This window comes from Moschus berezovskii, chromosome 9 (assembly GCF_049115385.1).
Source record: "Moschus berezovskii isolate FMDL1 chromosome 9, NW_MosBer_1.0, whole genome shotgun sequence".
Classification (NCBI taxonomy): domain Eukaryota; kingdom Metazoa; phylum Chordata; class Mammalia; order Artiodactyla; family Moschidae; genus Moschus; species Moschus berezovskii.
In genome coordinates this window covers 52,552,146-52,570,272 of record NC_142468.1, presented here as the reverse complement: position 1 = coordinate 52,570,272, position 18,127 = coordinate 52,552,146, and the positions used below count along the sequence as shown (strand labels likewise).

Genomic DNA, 18,127 nt, shown 5'->3' with positions numbered 1-18,127 from the left:
GTGGAACCAACCCCTAACTGTCGTGGGTATTAAAATTAGCAGACAAGAACATTAAGAGAGTTATTATAACTGTATTTCGTATGTTAAAAAAGTTAGGTAGAGACATAAAAGATATAAAACAGATGCAAATCTAACTTGTACAGATGAAAACTAACAATGTTTTAGATGGACAGCATACCGGATGGTATTAACAACAGATTAGACTCTTGCCTAGAAAATCGCATGGACAGGGGAGCCTGGTGGGCTGCGGTCCGTGGGGTCGCTGCTGGTCGGACGTGACTGAGCGGCTTCGCTTTCGCTTTTCACTTTCACACATTGGAGAAGGAAATGGCAACCCACTCCAGTGTTCTTGCCTGGAGAATCCCAGGGACGGGGGAGCCTGGTTGGCTGCCGTCTATGGGGTCACACAGAGTCGGACACGACTGAAGTGACTTAGCAGCAGCAGCAGCAGCAGACATTATAGAGAATATTATTGAACTGAAAGCACTAGAAGCTGTTCAGAATGAAACAGAGAAGAATTTTTGATAAATATGAGACGACCCATCAGTGGGCTCTGGGAAGAATTTGGTGACCTTAATATACTAATAATTGGATTCCTTGGGTAGGTGGGAGTGGGGAGAGTGAAAAAAATTTGAAATAGTTGAAAAATTATAAACCCACAGATCCAAGAAATTTACTGAAACTAAAGCTTAGTAAGTATGAAGAAACCAGAGCACATCATAATTATATTGTTCAAAACCAGTGTTAAAGAGGAACATCTTAAAAACACTAGGGAGTGAAAAAGCATTACCTTTAGAGTAGCAATGGTAAGGATGACAGATTTCTTGTCAGAAGGAATTCAGGTGAAAAGATAGTGGAGCAACATTCAAAAAATACATTAAAAAAATTACAAACCTGTCAGCCTGAAATTCTATGCCCAGTAAAAATATCTTTCAAAAATAAAGTCTAAATAGACTTTGAGATATCCAATATCTGGAAAAACTCTTCACCAGCAGAAGAAATGTTAGAGGGAGTTATCCAGGTAGAATAAAAATGATACTAGATGAAAATAGGGATTCACACCAAGGAATGAAGAACCCTGGAAATGAGAAGTAGAGATTTTTTTCTTGTTATTTAAATCTCTTCAAAAGATGATTGTCTCTTTAAACCAAAACATTAGCAGTGTATTGTGGACTTCATCAGATATAAGTAAATAAAGTATGTGATGACAGTAGGAGGAGAGGAATGAAAATATAGTAATTTCAGGTTTTTATACCTGAAGTGCTTGCTATAATATCATTTGAAGGTAGACTAACTTAAAGATGTTTACTTATAGGCCCTAAAGCAATCACTAAAATAACCAGATAGTTTTGGTGATAAGCTAGTGAAGAAATAAAAAGAGAATCATAAAAAAATAATTCTGAGAAAGGAGAAGGAAGCAAAGAACAGATGGGACAAACATAAATAGCAATATAATAGACTTAACCACATTAGTAACTACTTTAAATGTAAATGATCTAAACACCCTAATTAAAAGATTGGACAAAAAAGCAAGACCCAACTGTGTGCTGCCTACAGTGAGCTTGCATTAAATATGTAGGCACAAATAGGCTAAAAGGAAAAGGATGGAAGAGAAAGAGACCATGTTAGTCAAATAACCCAAAAAATGGGAGTGGCTATATTAATACCAGACAAAGTAGATTTTAGAACATAGACTATTAGAAAGAATAAAGAAGATCATCTGAAAATGATAAAGGAGTGAATTAATCCAAAAGGCACAAAATCATTAACATTTATGCAGATAATAATAGAATTTCAAAGATCAATTAAGCAAAGAACTGCCAGGAGAAATAGAAAAAGCCATAATCATAGACAGATTTCAGTGCCTTTCTGTTAGTGATAGAACAGGTAGGTAGAAAATCATGAAGGATATAGATTAAACAACAGTGTAAACCAGTTGACCAGGATATTATTTATGTAACACTGTACTCAATGTGTGCAGAGGTGGACATTTCCGGAATACTCATCCATTAACAGTAGAATATACATTCTTTTTAGCTGGACATGAGACATTTGCAAGGATAGACCACATTCTTGGTCATAAAATAAATCTCAGTGTATTTAAAAGGATTGTCATAAAAAGTATGTTCTCTGGGTGTAGTAGAATTAAATTAGAGGTCTTCGTTCCCTGGGTCAGGAAGATCCCCTGGAGAAGGAAATGGTAACCCACTCCAGTATTCTTGCCTGGAGAATCCCATGGATGGAGAAGCCTGGTAGGCTACAGTCCATGGGGTCGCATAGAGTCGGACACGACTGAGCGACGGGACAGAACAGAAAGATAACTGAAAAATTCCTCATATTTATTAATAGAATCTAATAACAGGCTTCTAAATAGCATATGAATTGTAGAAGAAATTAAAAAGGAAATAAGAAAGTATATTGAAGAGAATGAAAATGGTAACCGCATAACAGAATCTGTGGGATGCTGTTAAACAGTATTAAGGGGACACTTACAGCACCTGGGTAGTAAAGAAAATAATTGAATACAAAAGTCTTAAACATTGTTGTTCAGTTGCTCAGTCATGTCAGACTCTTTTAGACCCCATGGACTGTAGCATGCCACGCTTCTCTGTACTTCACTATCTCCTGGAGCTTTCTCAAACTCATGTCCATTGAGTTGGTGATGCCGTCCAACCATCTCGTCCTCTGTCGTCCCCTTCTCCTGCCTTCAGTCTTTTCCAACATCAGGGTCTTTTCTCATGAGTCAACTCTTCCCATCACGTGGCCAAAGAATTGGTGCTTCAGCTTGAGAATCAGTCCTTCTGGTTTGACCTCTTTGCAGTCCAGTGGACTCTCAAGTCTTCTCTAACACTACAGTTAAAAAGCATCAATTCTTTGGCACTCAGCCTTCTTTATGGTCCAACTCTCACATCCATACATGACTACTGGAAAAACCATAGCTTTGAGTAGACAGACCTTTGTTGTCAAAGTAATGTCTCTGCTTTTTAATACGCTGTCTAGGTTTGTCATAGCTTTTCTTTCAAGGAGCAAGCATCTTTTAATTTCATGGCTTCAGTCACCATCTGCAGTGATTTTGGAGCCCAAGAAAATAAAGTCTGTCACTGTTTCCGTTGTTTCTCCATCTATTTGCCATGACATGATAGGACCAGAAGCCATGATCTTCGTTTTTTGAATGTTGAGTTTTAAGCCAGCTTTTTCACTCTCTTTCAGTTTCATCAAGAGGCTCTTTAGTTCCTCTTTGCTTTCTGCCATACTGGTGGTGTCATCTGCATACCTGAGGTTATTGATGTTTCTCTCTGCAATCTTGATTCCAGCTTGTGCTTCATCCAGCCCAGGATTTTGCATGATGTACTCTGCATGTAAGTTAAATAAGCAGGGTGACAGTATAGAGTCTTGACGTGCTCCTTTCCCAATTTGGAACCAATCTGTTGTTCCATGTCCAGTTTTAACTGTTGTTACTTCTTGACCTGCATACTGGTTTCGCAGGAGGCAGATCAGTTGGTGTAGTATTCCCATCTCTTGAAGAATTTTCCACAGTGTTGTGATCCACACAGTCAAAGGCTTTAGCATAGTCAGTGAAGCAGAAGTAGATGTTTTTCCGGAATTCTTTTGTGTTTCCAATGATCCAGCGGATGTTGGCAATTTGATCTCTGGTTCCTCTGCCTTTTCTAAATCCAATTTGAACATCTGGAAGTTCTCCATTCACATACTGTTGAAGCCTAGCTTGAAGAATTTTGAGCATTGCTTTGCTAGTGTGTGAGATGAGTGTAACTGTGAAGTAGTTTGAACATTCCTTGGCATTGCCTTTCTTTGGGATTGGAATGAAAACTTAAGTCGATGGTCTTCACTAAAAAAAATAGAGCAATTACACTCAAAGTAAGGGGAAGGAAAGAAATAGAGATCAAATTGAAAATTAAAAAATAGGAAGTAGAAAAATAATGGAAAAAAAGAGAAAAATAATGAAGCAAAATAAAAGGAAATAAAAGTTGGTTCTTGAGAAGATCAGTCAAATCAATAAATCTCTAGCTATCTTGATTAGAACCCAAAGAGAGAAGATATAGATTACTGGTATCTGGAATGAAGGAGGTAACATTACTATAGATTCAGAAGATATTAAAAAACATAATAAAGGAATATTATGACCAGCTTTATTTCCATAACTTCAAAAACTTAGGTGAAAAGGACAAATTCTTACCAAAGGTCACTCAAGAAATAGATAACCAGAATAGCTGTTTATGTATCAAGTTGATGTCATTAATAACCTTTCACAAAGAAAACTCCAGGCTAAGATGGCTTCTCTGGTGAATTCTATCAAACATTTAAGGAGGAAATAATACCAGTTCCACATAAATTTGTCCAGAAAATTGAAGAAGAGGTAATACTTTCAAAATGTTTTTTTATATTGATACCAATACTTGACAAAGACAGTCCAAGAAAACTACAGACTAGTGTCTCTCGTGAACATACATAATAAAAGTTTTAAACAAAAATTTATCAAATCTAACAATATTATAAAACACAATATGCTATAATCAAGTTGGATTTATTTTGGTAATTCAAGGGTGGTTTAACATTAGAAAATCAACAGTTTTTTAAAAATTGAAGTATAGCTGATTTACAAAGTTTTGTTAATTTCAGCTGTACTGTATAGTGATTCAGTTATACATACATATATATATATATGCAATCTTTTTAAAAAATTCTTTCCCATTATGTTTATCATAGGATATTGAATACAGTTCCTTATACTATACAGTAGGACCTTGTATAACTCTTCAGTATATAATGGTTTGCCTCTGCTAACCTCAAGCTCGCACTTAATCCATTCCTTCTCCTTCCCCACCCTTTGCAGCCTCAAGTCTGTTCTCTGTGTCTGTGAGTCTGTCCACATATAAGTGATATCATATGGTATTTGTCTTTTTTTTTTCTGACTTAACTTCACTTAGTATGATATTCTCTAGTTCTATCCATGTTGTTTCAAATGGCATTATTTTGTTCTCTTTTATGGCTAAGTCAGATTCCATTGTATATATGTACCACAGCTTTATTCATTTATCTGTCGAGGGACATTTAAGTTGTTTCCATGTCAGTATTCACTGTTGTGAATAGTGCTGCTGTGAATATAGGTGTGCATGTATATTCCTGAATTATAGTTTTGTACAGATATATATCCAGGAGTAAGATTGCTAGATCATATGGAAATTCTAGTTTTAGAAGTTTTTTGAGGAATCTCCATACTATTCTCCATATCTGCTGCATCAACTTACATTCCTACTGACAGTGTAGGAGAGTTCCCTCTTCTTTAGCACTTATTATTTGTAGACTTTAAAATTTTTTTTATATATTATTTGTTTTTGGTTTTACTTGGTATTCTTTGACTCATGTGGGTTTTCTCTAGTGGTGGGAAAGAGGGGGCTACCCTTTGTTGTGATACCAGGGCTTCTCATTGCTATGACTTGTCTTGTTACAGAGCACAGGCTCTAGGACATGTGGGCTCAGTAGCTGTGGCTCGGGAGCCCTAAAACATGGGCTCAGTAGTTGTGTTACACAGGCTTAGTTGCTCTGCAGCATGTGGAGTCTTCCCAGACTGGGGATCAAAGTTGTGTCCCATGCATTGGCAGGTGAATTCTTTACCTGCTGAGCCATCAGATAAGCCCCAATAATTAGTGATGTTGAACATCTTTCCATGTGTCTGTTGGCCATCTGTACATCTTCTTTGGAGAAATATCTATTTAGTTCTTCTGCCCATGAGAATAAATCAGTTTGATTTCACATATTAATAAACTAAAAACAAAAATGCAGTCATCTTTTAAAAAAATTATTTACTTATTTTTATTGCAATATAGTTGATTTACAATGTTGTGTTAGTTCCAGGTGTATGTCAAAGTGATTCATTTATTCAAAAATATATGTATATATATTTCAAATTCTTTTCCCATATAGGTATAGTTCCTAGTGCTATAGAGTAGGTCTTTATTGATTATTATAATCATCTTAATAGATGCAGACAAAGATCAACATCTCTTCCTGGTAGTTTTTATCAGCAAAGTATAAAACTTCCTCAGCTTGATTAAGGTTATCCTAGACAAACCTATGGCTAACATCAAAACTTGTGTGTGTGGTTAAAATTCCCATTATAATAAGCTTTTAGGGAATTCCCTGGTGATCCAGTGGTTAAGACTCTGCTTTCACTTGCAGGAAGCACGGGGTTGATCCCTGGTTAGGAAACCAAGATCCCATATGCTGTATGATGTGACCACAAACAAACAAACAAAAATTAAAAAATGTTAATAAAGATAAAGTATTAAGATTGGTGAAACAGTTGTTTAATACAGAATATTGTGGAATCATTTTAGAACTAGAATAAAGTATAAGATGATATTAATTCTGTTTATTTTTTGTAGGTCAGTATGGAAATCCTTTAAATAAATACATTAGACATTATGAAGGATTATCATATGATGTGGATTCATTACACCAAAAACACCAGCGTGCCAAAAGAGCAGTCTCACATGAGGACCAGTTTTTACGCCTAGATTTTCATGCTCACGGAAGGTAAGTAAATTTATTGCTGATTGTGTCTGAAGTTCCGGTGTATTCAGTGTATGTTAAGAGAAGAAATTTATACCTTTAATTTTCCTTCTCTAATAGAAAGGTCCCCATTTGTAAATCCAGCCTACACTGGAATTTGGTGTGTACATTAAAAATTATTTTCTTTTAAAACAGATTGGCCTTTTTATATTGTTAAGGGAACAGTCACATTTAAATGTTTTTAAGTTCGTGAATCAGAGCCTCAGTTGTATTATTAGAGGATATGTCTTTAAAGAAGAGTCTGTGTTTGTGATTTCCAACTGTTTTTTATGTGTTTTATGGCCTATATGTCTATTCTCTGGTGCCAACAGTGAAGGTAGCTGGTTAAGGCCACTGAATGTCATTTAATTTCTCATTAACTCAATTTTATCAGCTCTAAAATGACAACTTGTAGACAGATGACCTACTGTACTGCTTAATTCTCAGTATTGTTAAGGAATAAAGAGCAGGGAGCCAAGGAAGAGAGGTAAAAATCACATTTATTTAGTACTGTTGTGTTCCACGTACACGGACGTAGATGCTTTATATGTATTTTCTTATTTACTCTCTCAACATCCAAACAAGGTAAATCGTTTTTTATCCAAGGAAACTTAAAACTCAGAGAAGTTAAATAGCTTCTTTACAGTTATGTAACATGGGGACTTCCCTGGTCCAGCAACTATAATCCTGTGTGCTGTACAGTGCAGCCCCCAAAAATTAATAGCACAGATTTAACCCAGACCTGACTGACTCAAAACCCTGTATTATTTTCTTTCTCTGTTCAGTTCAGTTCAATCACTCAGTCGTGTCCGACTCTTTGCGACCCCGTGAACCGCAGCACACCAGGCCTCCCTGTCCATCACCAACTCCTGGAATTTACCCAAACTCATGTCCATCGAGTTGGTGATGCCATCCAGCCATCTCATCCTCTGTCATCCCCTTCTCCTCCTGCCTTCAATCTTTCCCAACATCAGGGTTTTTTAAATGAGTCAGCTCTTCGCATCCGGTGGCCAAAATATTGGAGTATCAGTTTCAACATCAGTCCTTCCAGTGAACACCCAGGACTGATTTCCTTTAGGATGGACTGGTTGGATCACCTTGCAGTCCAAGGGCTATCAAGAGTCTTCTTCCAGCACCACAGTTCAAAAGCATCAATTCTTCGGTGCTCAGCTTTCTTTATAGTCCAACTCTCACATCCATACGTGACTACTGGAAAAACCATAGCCTGACTAGACAGCCCTTTGTTGACAAAGAAATGTCTCTGCTTTTCAATATGCTCTCTACGTTGGTCATAATTTTCCTTCTAAGGAGTAAACGTCTTTTAATTTCATGGCTTCAGTCACCATCTGCAGTGATTTTGGAGCCCAAAAAAATAAAGTCAGCCACTGTTTCCACTGTTTCCCCAGGTACTTGCCATGAAGTGATGTGACTGGATGCCATAATCTTAGTTTTCTGAATGTTGAGCTTTAAGCCAACTTTTTCACTCTCTTTCACTTTCATCAAGAGGAATTCTTGATCTGAGCCACAGTCAATTCTCGGTCTTGTTTTTGTTGACTTTATAGAGCTTCTCCATCTTTGGCTGCAACGAATATAATCAGTCTGATTTTGGTGTTGACCATTTGGTGCTGCCCATGTGTAGAGTCTTCTCTTGTGTTGTTTGAAGAGGGTGCTTGCTATGACCAGTGCATTCTCTTGGCAAAACTCTATTAGCCTTTGCCCTGCTTCATTCTGTACTCCAAGGCCAAATTTGCCTGTTACTCCAGGTGTTTCTTGACTTCCTACTTTTGCATTCCAGTCCCCTGTAATGAAAAAGGCATCTTTTTTGGGTGTCAGTTCTAAAAGGTCTTGTAGGTCTTCATAGAACCATTCAACTTCAGCTTCTTCAGCGTTACTGGTCAGGGCATATGCTTGGATTACCGTGATATTGAATGGTTTGCCTTGGAAACAAACAAAGATCATTCTGTTGTTCAGAGATTGCATCCAAGTACTGCATTTTGGACTCTTTTGTTGACTATGATGGCTACTCCATTTCTTCGAAGGGATTCTTACCCATAGTAGTAGATATGATGGTCATCTGAGTTAAATTCACCCATTCCAGTCCAGTTTAGTTTGCTGATTCCTACTCTTGCCATCTCCTGTTTGACTGCTTCCAATTTGCCATGATTCATGGACCTAACATTCCAGGTTCCTATGCAATATTGCTCTTTATAGCATTGGACCTTGCTTCTATCACCAGTCACATCCACAACTGGGTGTTGTTTTTGCTTTGGCTCCATCTCTTTATTCTTTCTGGAGTTACTTCTCCACTGATCTCCTGTAGCATATTGGGCACCTACCGACCTGGGGAGTTCATCTTTCAGTGTCCTATCTTTTGGCCTTTCATACTGTTCGTGGGGTTCTCAAGGCAAGAATACTGAAGTGGTTTACCATTCCCTTCTCCAGTGGACCACATTTTGTCAGGACTTTCCACCAAGACCCATCTGTCTTTGTAAATTAATTCAAAGATTCTTTGTAAATTAATTCAACTCAATTCTAAACTTATTTTGTTCTACTTCCCAAAATCAAGTGACTGTTTCATTCAGAATGCGCTTCTCATTGCTGAGTATATCATGTATAGGTTTGTTCCCTGTGTTATTTATCTTAAATAAATTCTGATCATCTTTTAATGCACAATTCAAGTTCTGCTTCTTTGAAGCTTTATTTACACCTTACTCTGAACTTGTGAATTACTTATCTGTGCCATTGGCATTTGATTCCATATCTCTTCCTTTCCATGTGTTTATTTCTTGTTTATTTTTCTGTAACTGTTTTCTTCCTCACAGGCAAGATACCTGCTACTATTTAGTGTGTCCACTATTTGCCCTTACATTACACATGCTCAAGAAAGATTTTAATGGATGGAAAATTAAGATTATAAGAAATGCTGTGATACTTAAAGTATTTTGCAAATGGTAATAAATGGTTTACTTAATTTCCATATTACAAAGCAATGATCATTATAGAAAAAAGCACTTTCAAGTTACATGTCTACTTTGATTCAGTTCAGTTCAGTCGCTCAGTCGTGTCCGACTCTTTGCGACCCCATGAATCACAGCACGCCAGGCCTCCCTGTCCATCACCAACTCAAACTCATGTCCATCGAGTTGGTGATGCCATCCAGTCATCTCATTCTCTGTCATCCCCATCTCGTCCCACCCCCCAATCCCTCCCAGCATCAGAGTCTTTTCCAGTGAGTCAACTCGTCGCATGAGTAGAAGGAGAAAAAAGTTCATTTCAGGATCTGAGCTTCTAGATAAAAATTTTGATTATGGCAATTCATATAAATTTTTATGACCCTTAACCTCAGAGAAAATTTTAATTACCCATTCTTATTGGTACCATGAAATAGTAAGCAGTCATTAATCATTCCTGTTTTTAGTGGCTATCTCAAATTTCATGCTATATTGCAAATATGGTGTGAGTGCCAAAAGGAAAAGTGGAGATTCTACCTGCCTTTGGTTTCGATGTCACAGTTCTGTTACATTGCTAGTTTTTTATTAGCTCCATTATATATTTCATATTGAACATATGGCAAAACCAAATCTTAGATCCTTCTGTTTTTTTTTAATGTGTTTTAAAGTAACTGAGAGGGAGCGTTCGAGAACACACTGTTATTTAGTTATCCTAATAGAAGCTGCAAGATGAACGTCAGTCATTGCATAAGAAGAAAAGTGATATGGTGCTTTACAGATAGAATGCGATTAATGTTCAAAGGAGGGAAAACTTCTGACTGATTCACTCAGAAGGAGCCCGGATCCAAGAAATCTCATTGTGTGTATAAGTGGTTATCTTAGGTACTTTTAACAGGAATCTAGTTAATTATATACATGAACTATATTTTCTAGAATAGATATGAATTCAGAAATTTTATTTTTTTGTCTCAATTATTATACTTGTATAGTCACACTGTCTCAGAGTTTGTGCCGTAAAACACGGTTATTGTGACTACCTTCTAACATAGCTTTAGTTAAAAATGTGATGATCTGATGGTTTTATTTCGCTTTTTCCTTGAAATAGACCTGTAAAAATGACCTCGATAAGTATAGTTGCAGATTTTCTACTAAGTCACTTCTCCTATCCCACCATATACAGAATGTTAGTTTGGGGTGTAAGCACAGCTTCTTTGGAGTGTGAGTATGTGTGCATATGTTTCAGTATTAAGTTATTCTTTGTTCTGTTTGTTTTCACTAGGCATTTCAACGTTTCTTCCAAGTTTCCTCAAAAAGAAAGGGCGTACCCATGGCTAATTTTTGTCAATGTTTGGCAAAACCCACTACAATATTGTAAAGTAATTAGCCTCCAATTAAAATAATAAATTAATTAAAAAAATAGAAAGAAACTTGTTTAATGTCAAAAAAAAAAGGTGTACCATACTCCAGGTTTACAAATATCAGTGAAGAAATGTCAAGGTTCTTTAATCCTAAAGGCCATTTTTGATAATTCTATGAAAAAGCATTGCTCTTTTCTTCCTCCTTGCAGTTTTATTGAGATTTAATTGACATGGGAGCTTCTGTGGTGGCTTAGTGAGAATTTGCTTGCAGTGTAGGAGATGTGGGTTCGATCCCTAGGTCAGGAAGATCCCCTGGAGGAGGGCATAGCAATCCATTCCAGGATTCTTGCCTGGAGAATCCCATGGACAGAGGAGCTTGGTGGGCTATGGTCCATAGGGTTGCAGAGTTGGACATGATTGAAGCGACTGTACATACACATGTGCACTATATAAATTTAAGGTGTATAGCATAATAGTTTGATTCATATCATGAAATTTCACTTTTTCGTATGTGTGTGTGTGTGTATATGTATTTTTTTTCTGTACTAGATAGAGCAAGGAGGATTGTGGTAATTTGGAGACTGATTGGTGTTCCCCTGTCACCTGACATGTGTTATGTAGAGATTTCTTTTGAGCTTAGTTTGCTCATTAGTAAAACCTTGACGTTTGAATGAGATAATGTTTCAGGCCTCTTCTGCTTTAAAATTCTACAAAATATATTAGTAACACCCAAGTAACTGAATTAAAAAAAATACAAAAAATCTCAAACACTATCTAGTCTGTAATAATTGCCCTCATCTTACACGCTAGTAAAGTAATGCTAAAAATTCTCCAAGCCAGGCTTCAGGAATACGTGAACCATGAACTTCCAGATGTTCAAGCTGTGTTTAGAAAAGCCAGAGGAACCAGAGATCAAATTGCCAACATCCACTGGATCATCAAAAAAGCAAGAGAGTTCCAGAAAAACATCTATTTCTGCTTTATTAACTATGCCAAAGCCTTTGACTGTGTGGATCACAATAAACTGTAGAAAATTCTGAAAGAGATGGGAATACCAGACTACCTGACCTGCCTCTTGAGAAATTGGTATGCAGGTCAGGAAGCAAGAGTTAGAACTGGACATGGAACAACAGACTGGTTTCAAACAGGAAAAGGAGTACATTAAGGCTGTATATTGTCACCCTGCTTATTTAACTTATATGCAGAGTACATCATGAGAAATGCTGGGCTGGAAGAAGAACAAGCTGGAATCAAGATTGCCGGGAGAAATATCAATAATCTCAGAAATGGAGATGACACCACCCTTATGGCAGAAAGTGAAGAAGAACTAAGGAGCCTCTTGATGAAAGTGAAAGAGGAGAGTGAAAAAGTTGGCTTAAAGCTCAACATTCAGAAAACTAAGATTATGGCATCCGGTCACATCACTTCATGGCAAATGCATGGGGAAACTGGAAACAGTGACAGACTTTATTTTTGGGGGCTCCAAAATCACTGCAGATGGTGACTGCAGCCATGAAATTAAAAGACGCTTACTCCTTGGAAGGAAAGTTATGACCAACCTAGACAGCATATTAAAAAGCAGAGACATTACTTTGTCACCAAAGGTCTGTCTAGTCAAGGCTATGCTTTTTCCAGTAATCATGTATGCATGTGAGAGTTGGACTGTAAAGAAAGCTGAGCACCGAAGAATTGATGCTTTTGAACTGTGGTGTTGGAGAAGACTCTTGAGAGTCCCTTGGACTGCAGGGAGATCCGACCAGTCCATCCTAAAGGAGATCAGTCCTGGGTGTTCATTGGAAGGATTGATACTGAAGCTGAAAGTCCAAATCTTTGGCCACCTGATGCGAAGAGTGGACTCATTTGAAAAGATCCTGATGTTGGTAAAGATTGAAGGCAGGAGGAGAAGGGGACGACAGAGGTTGAGATGGCTGGATGGCATCACCTACTCAATGGAGATGTGTTTGGTTAAACTCCGGGAGTTGGTGATGGACAGGGAGGCTTGGTATGCTGTGGTATATGGGCTTGCAAAGAGCCGGAGATGACTGAGCAACTGAACTGATCTGAGTCTGTAACATGCTATTTTTTTGGCTGTTTAATTTTTTAGGTATATAATAAATAAATCAAAACTGATTTCTATCTAAGATACGATTTGCATATAATATAGAAGAAAAAACATACATAAAATTTTATCTAAATGTAGTATAATATTTTAGGGTACCTGTATACTGCAAGGAGATCCAACCAGTCCATTCTAGAGGAGATCAATCCTGGATGTTCATTGGAGGGACTGATGCTAAAGCTGAAACTGCAATACTTTGGCCACCTCATGCGACGAGTTGACTCACTGGAAAAGACTCTGATGCTGGGAAGGGTTGGGGGCGGGAGGAGAAGGGGACGACGGAGAATGAGATGGCTGGATGGCATCACCGACTCTGTGGACATGAGTTTGAGTGTACTCCGGGAGTTGGTGATGGACAGGGAGGCCTGGCATGCTGTGATTCATGGGGTCGCGGAGAGTCAGACACGACTGAGCGACTGAACTGAACTGAACTGATATACTCTAAAACAAATAGTTTTTTTCTGGTTTTAACAATATAATTATTCCTGTAGCCTCAATTGTACATTTCCAAGCTGTTAAAAATAAACGGTCTGATACTTCATTTGAAATTTTCTTTGCTGTTTGAGACTTCGGTTCTCATAACCTCTGATCTATAAGGATGTCAGGAATGTGGTCCAGGTAACTTGTAAAAGGCATAGGTATGCTCCATGACTGTAGTTAGGTTAGTCAGGTAGCATCTTAGACTTGATCTTTGACATATCATGAGTAGGGTAATAGAAACCCAGGACCCTTTTAACTCTGTAGACAAACCAGCACACTTAAGAAGAAGAAATAAGAGTCTAGACAGTAGAAATGGATGCCAACTCATGAGAAATAGAATAAATTTGAATTGTGTCAAAATGCTGTTGTTATGGATATGGAAAAACAGAATTTTGATAAGTTTTAAATTTAATCTATTAAAGTCTATTCCACTTAAATCTCTTCCAAGAAAATTTGAGCAAGTTAGAGCAAAAATTTTGAAGGGAAAATGGTATTTCTTTGAACCTACTGTATGTCAGGTACAGTGTTTTTTGGCATGGACTTCATTTCATACCACTCTGTCTCAGCAGTGGATTTTCTAAGATATCCTATTCTTTATGCTTACACAGATAGTAAAAGCCTAACAAATATATTTTTTAAAAACTCTGAAGGCTACACTGGCTACTTGAGTTACTTACTAAGATAAGAATAGGAAGAGCTTAGCCGTGTTCATGTAATTTTGTGTTTAAGAAGTTAAATTGAGAGCTGATGATAGCTTTGAATTTAGCGTCTTAGATAAGATTTTAACATGAAGCATTTCTATTTTACATGTTTTTAAGCACTAAGTAGGATTTATGTAAAAGAGAGGATGAATTTTTTAAAAAAATTTAAACTGAGCTTCCTCCTTTTTTGAAAAAGGAATGGAAATAAGAGTGTAAAATGTTTTTCTGACTATTTTCAATTCTTTGGAAAGTTGATCTAAAACAGGCTTGTATCTGATAGCATATTGAATGTCAGAGTTTTTAGAGTTGGTGACCTAGACACGTAAATGTCAGAAATTAGGTATATGCCTAGTAGGAAAGGCATCATTCTTCAATTACAATCCTCAGTTGTAAGTTATATTTCACACTAAAATGTTGCATTTGCAGTGTGGTCTTTTTGTGAAATAAGCTCCCCAACTCAGACTAAATTCAGATTCATAGCCAACTTTGTTTTTTTCTGTTTGTTAAGTGACTAAGCCTCCTCTAAGTTGTGGTGTTGTCTCTTAAAAGTATAGCAAGGATTTTGTATGACTAATGTTTATCCTATTTCACTATACCTGAGAATCCTTTATATTAATATAACTGTGTTGAATGGATATGTTTAGTTTATTGGTAATATTATGTCTGCTTGGTTGTTTTATTAAGCGTCAGTGAAATCTTATAAGTAATGTAATATTTTAAAACATTAAGCATTAAATAGGTTTAAAAAAATCTTTGATAATCACGTATACACTTCCTATTTGAAGTAGCTTCTGGACACCAAGTTTCCTCACTTGGTTGTATTATAACCTCTTCAAGCTTTTTTCTGCTTTTTTTAGATGGACATTTATTTCTGATACTTGTTCCTAGGGATAAACTTGAATTGTTGTGTGCATCTCTGAAATTTTCTTCAGTCCTATATACTTTGTACTAGTTAGGCTCCAAAATAGTCTGTACTGGGAGAATAATGCTGAAACAACAAATCAAATATAAACATAGAGTCTAGCATACCAGGAATCTTAAATCTTAGACAAATAATTGTGTTACGTAGTAGTGGTACTTGTCTTTTCTTTTTTTAAACCCTAAATTACAAATGCTGTTAAATGGAATTTTGGTTTTTGGATTGAATGAACAATTGTATATTTCCTTTATTTTTATTTAAGCTACGAGGTGTTTCTCTAGTTGTAATATGCCATCATTTACTAAGTCCACTTGTATGTTTTATTTCAATCCTTTCATTGTTTTATATATTTATTAAGCAGCCAATGTATTTCAGGTACTTTTGTTTACTTTTAGTTTTGGTTGTGCCACATGGCTTGCAGTAACTTAGTTCCCCAACCAGAGGTTGAACCTGAGCCCCTGGCAGTGGAATTGTGGCGTTCTCACCACTAGATTGCCAGGGAATTCCCTTTCAGACGCTTTTAGTAGCTGCTAGGAATAGAGAAGCTGAACAAGAGAACTTCTTACTGTTCAGGAGTTTATGAACTCATGAGAAATAGAGGTATTATCTTAGGAATGACAGCTGTGATAAATGTTAAGAATGTTTTAAAAGATTGCTGTGGGAGCATAGGGGAATACCATCTTGTCTGGAGGTCAGGGAAGGCCACTGGTCTTAGAAAATGACTTTACATGGCTCCTGGAAGGATGCCTAAAGAAGGAGGTGATTAGACAGAGGAAATAGCATGTGTGAAGATACTGAGATGAAGGAATTTCAGTATGGCTGGTTCCTAAGATGTGAGGGAGAATGGTTTCTAATCAGGCTGACATAGCAGGAGCCAGATCTTTGAGAGTGTATGTAAGTCATAGTGATAGTTTTTTTACTTAGCCATGGAATATTTTTAATGGTAAGTAACTTTATGAGGTAAAAAAGTCTGGTCTGGCTGCAGATGAAGAATAGTTTGGAAAGGAGTAACGTTAAAGGCATTAAGACATCCTCATGAGAAGTGGTAGCCTGGATTAGGATGGTACTAGAGATGATGACGGAGAAGGCAATGGCAACCTCCTCCAGTACTCTTGCCTGGAGAACCCCATGGACGGAGGAGCCTGGTGGTCTACAGTCCATGGGGTTGCGAAGAGTCGGACACGACTGAGCGACTTCACTTTCACTTTTCACTTTCATGCACTGGAGAAGGAAATGGCAACCCACTCCAGTGTTCTTGCCTGGAGAGTCCCAGGGACGGAGGAGCCTGGTGGGCTGCCGTCTATGGGGTCGCACAGAGTCGGACACGACTGAAGTGACTTAGCAGCAGCAGCAGCAGAGATGATGAAGGAGAGTGGATAAATGTGAGAGATATTTTGAAGGTAGAATTTATTGGGCATGGTTGATACATAGTGAGGTCCTAAGAGAGTCGAGGATGACTATTTGTAGTTTGAGCAACTGAGTGACTGCTGGAGCCATTTACGGAGATAGGATACTGGAACAGCTATAAGTTTTGAGAAGTCAGAAGTTCAGATTTGAACATGTTATGTGAAGTTCATGAAGAGGGCCCAGTTGTTGAAGTGCTGCTGAATGCCAAAAGTTGTAAGTGGAGGAGGGGGTGCAAAAACTAAGGAGTGGTAAGAAAAGTAGAAAACCTGAGAGCATAATACCTAGAAGCCAGGGGGAAAAGTGTTTAGAGGAAGGGAGTGGTTAATTGCTGCTTTTTGCTTTTGTTTTGCTAAACGTTACCAGTATTCCTAGTCCATGTTACTAATCCGTCTTTGAATTTCTCTAGTTTTGTTTGATCTCACTGATCTAGTTATACAAAGTAATTCAAATTTGGGGACTTCATAGTCATGTATAAGGGTAAAGAAGTAACATTTTTTTGTTTGAATTTCTAATGATTCATGATAATAACCAATGTATCTTTGGGCATTTTGGTTAAAAGAGCATATTGGGCCAGTATCTTTGGAAAACCATCTCTACTAATTCTGTGGTGATTGAATGCAAGGATCTGGTTATTTTTTGAGTATAGCTTGGTTAGTTTTTCCCTAAATGTAAGAAATACAAACACATTTTAATTGTCCATAATAAAATTGTTCTGACATGACTCCTCGAATTTTTTAATGTTTTGCTTTCAGCAGTAGCTTACTCATACCTGTTACTAAACTCAGTGAGCCTTTCACATTGTTTATCTTAGACTTCAGAGGTTACTCTGTCCAACTTGGATGACATTTTGGAGACATGGTCAGTCATTCAGCTTCACTTGTATGTATTTTAAGTGCCCAAATAGGAGATTTTACTCATGCTCTCTGTGAATGTTTAAAAATCTGCTTTACTAAAACCTTTGCTACAAACATACATCTAGTCAAAACTATGGTTTTTCCAGTAGTCATATATAGATGTGAGAATTGGTCTATAAAGAAAGCCGAGCGCCGAAGAATTGATGCTTTTGAACTGTGGTGCTGGAGAAGACTCTTGAGAGTCCATTGGACTGCAAGGAGATCCAACGAATCCATCCTAAAGGAAATCAGTCCTGAATATTCATTGGAAGGACTGATGTTGAAGCTGAAACTCCAGTACTTTGGCCACTGGATGAGAAGAACTGACTCCTTGGAAAAGACCCTGATGCTGGGAAAGATTGAAGGCAGGAGAAGGAGATGTCAGAGGATGAGAGGGTTGGATGGCATCACTGACGCGATGGACATGAATTTGAGCAAGCTCTGGGAGTTGGTGATGGATAGGGAAGCCTGGTGTGCTGCAGTCCATGGGGTCGCAAAGAGGTGGACACGAGCATGAGTGGCTGAACTTAGAACTTACTTTCTCTCTTAGGCTTTTTCTTATTTCTTGTTTTAACAAACTCCATGATGATAAGATGATGGTGTTGTCTTCTTAAGTTCTTGTTACTTCATCATCAACCAGTTATTCACAGTTTATCAGTATTAAATCTCAAGTAGAAGTTCTCATCATTGTGTTCCGTTTCTTTTAGAGGTTGATATTATCAGCAATGC

General features: G+C 37.4%; 1 protein-coding gene across 2 annotated transcripts in view; it reads left to right on the top strand.

Moving 5' to 3' along the window:
* The window catches only part of ADAM10 (ADAM metallopeptidase domain 10), a 140,307-nt gene that overhangs the window by 33,372 nt on the left and 88,808 nt on the right, over nt 1-18,127 (top strand). For both annotated transcript variants that reach the window (XM_055437389.2, XM_055437390.2), the window contains one exon: nt 6,405-6,555. In XM_055437389.2, coding sequence (XP_055293364.1) covers nt 6,405-6,555 — 151 coding nt within the window. The remainder of the gene's footprint in view (nt 1-6,404; nt 6,556-18,127) is intronic.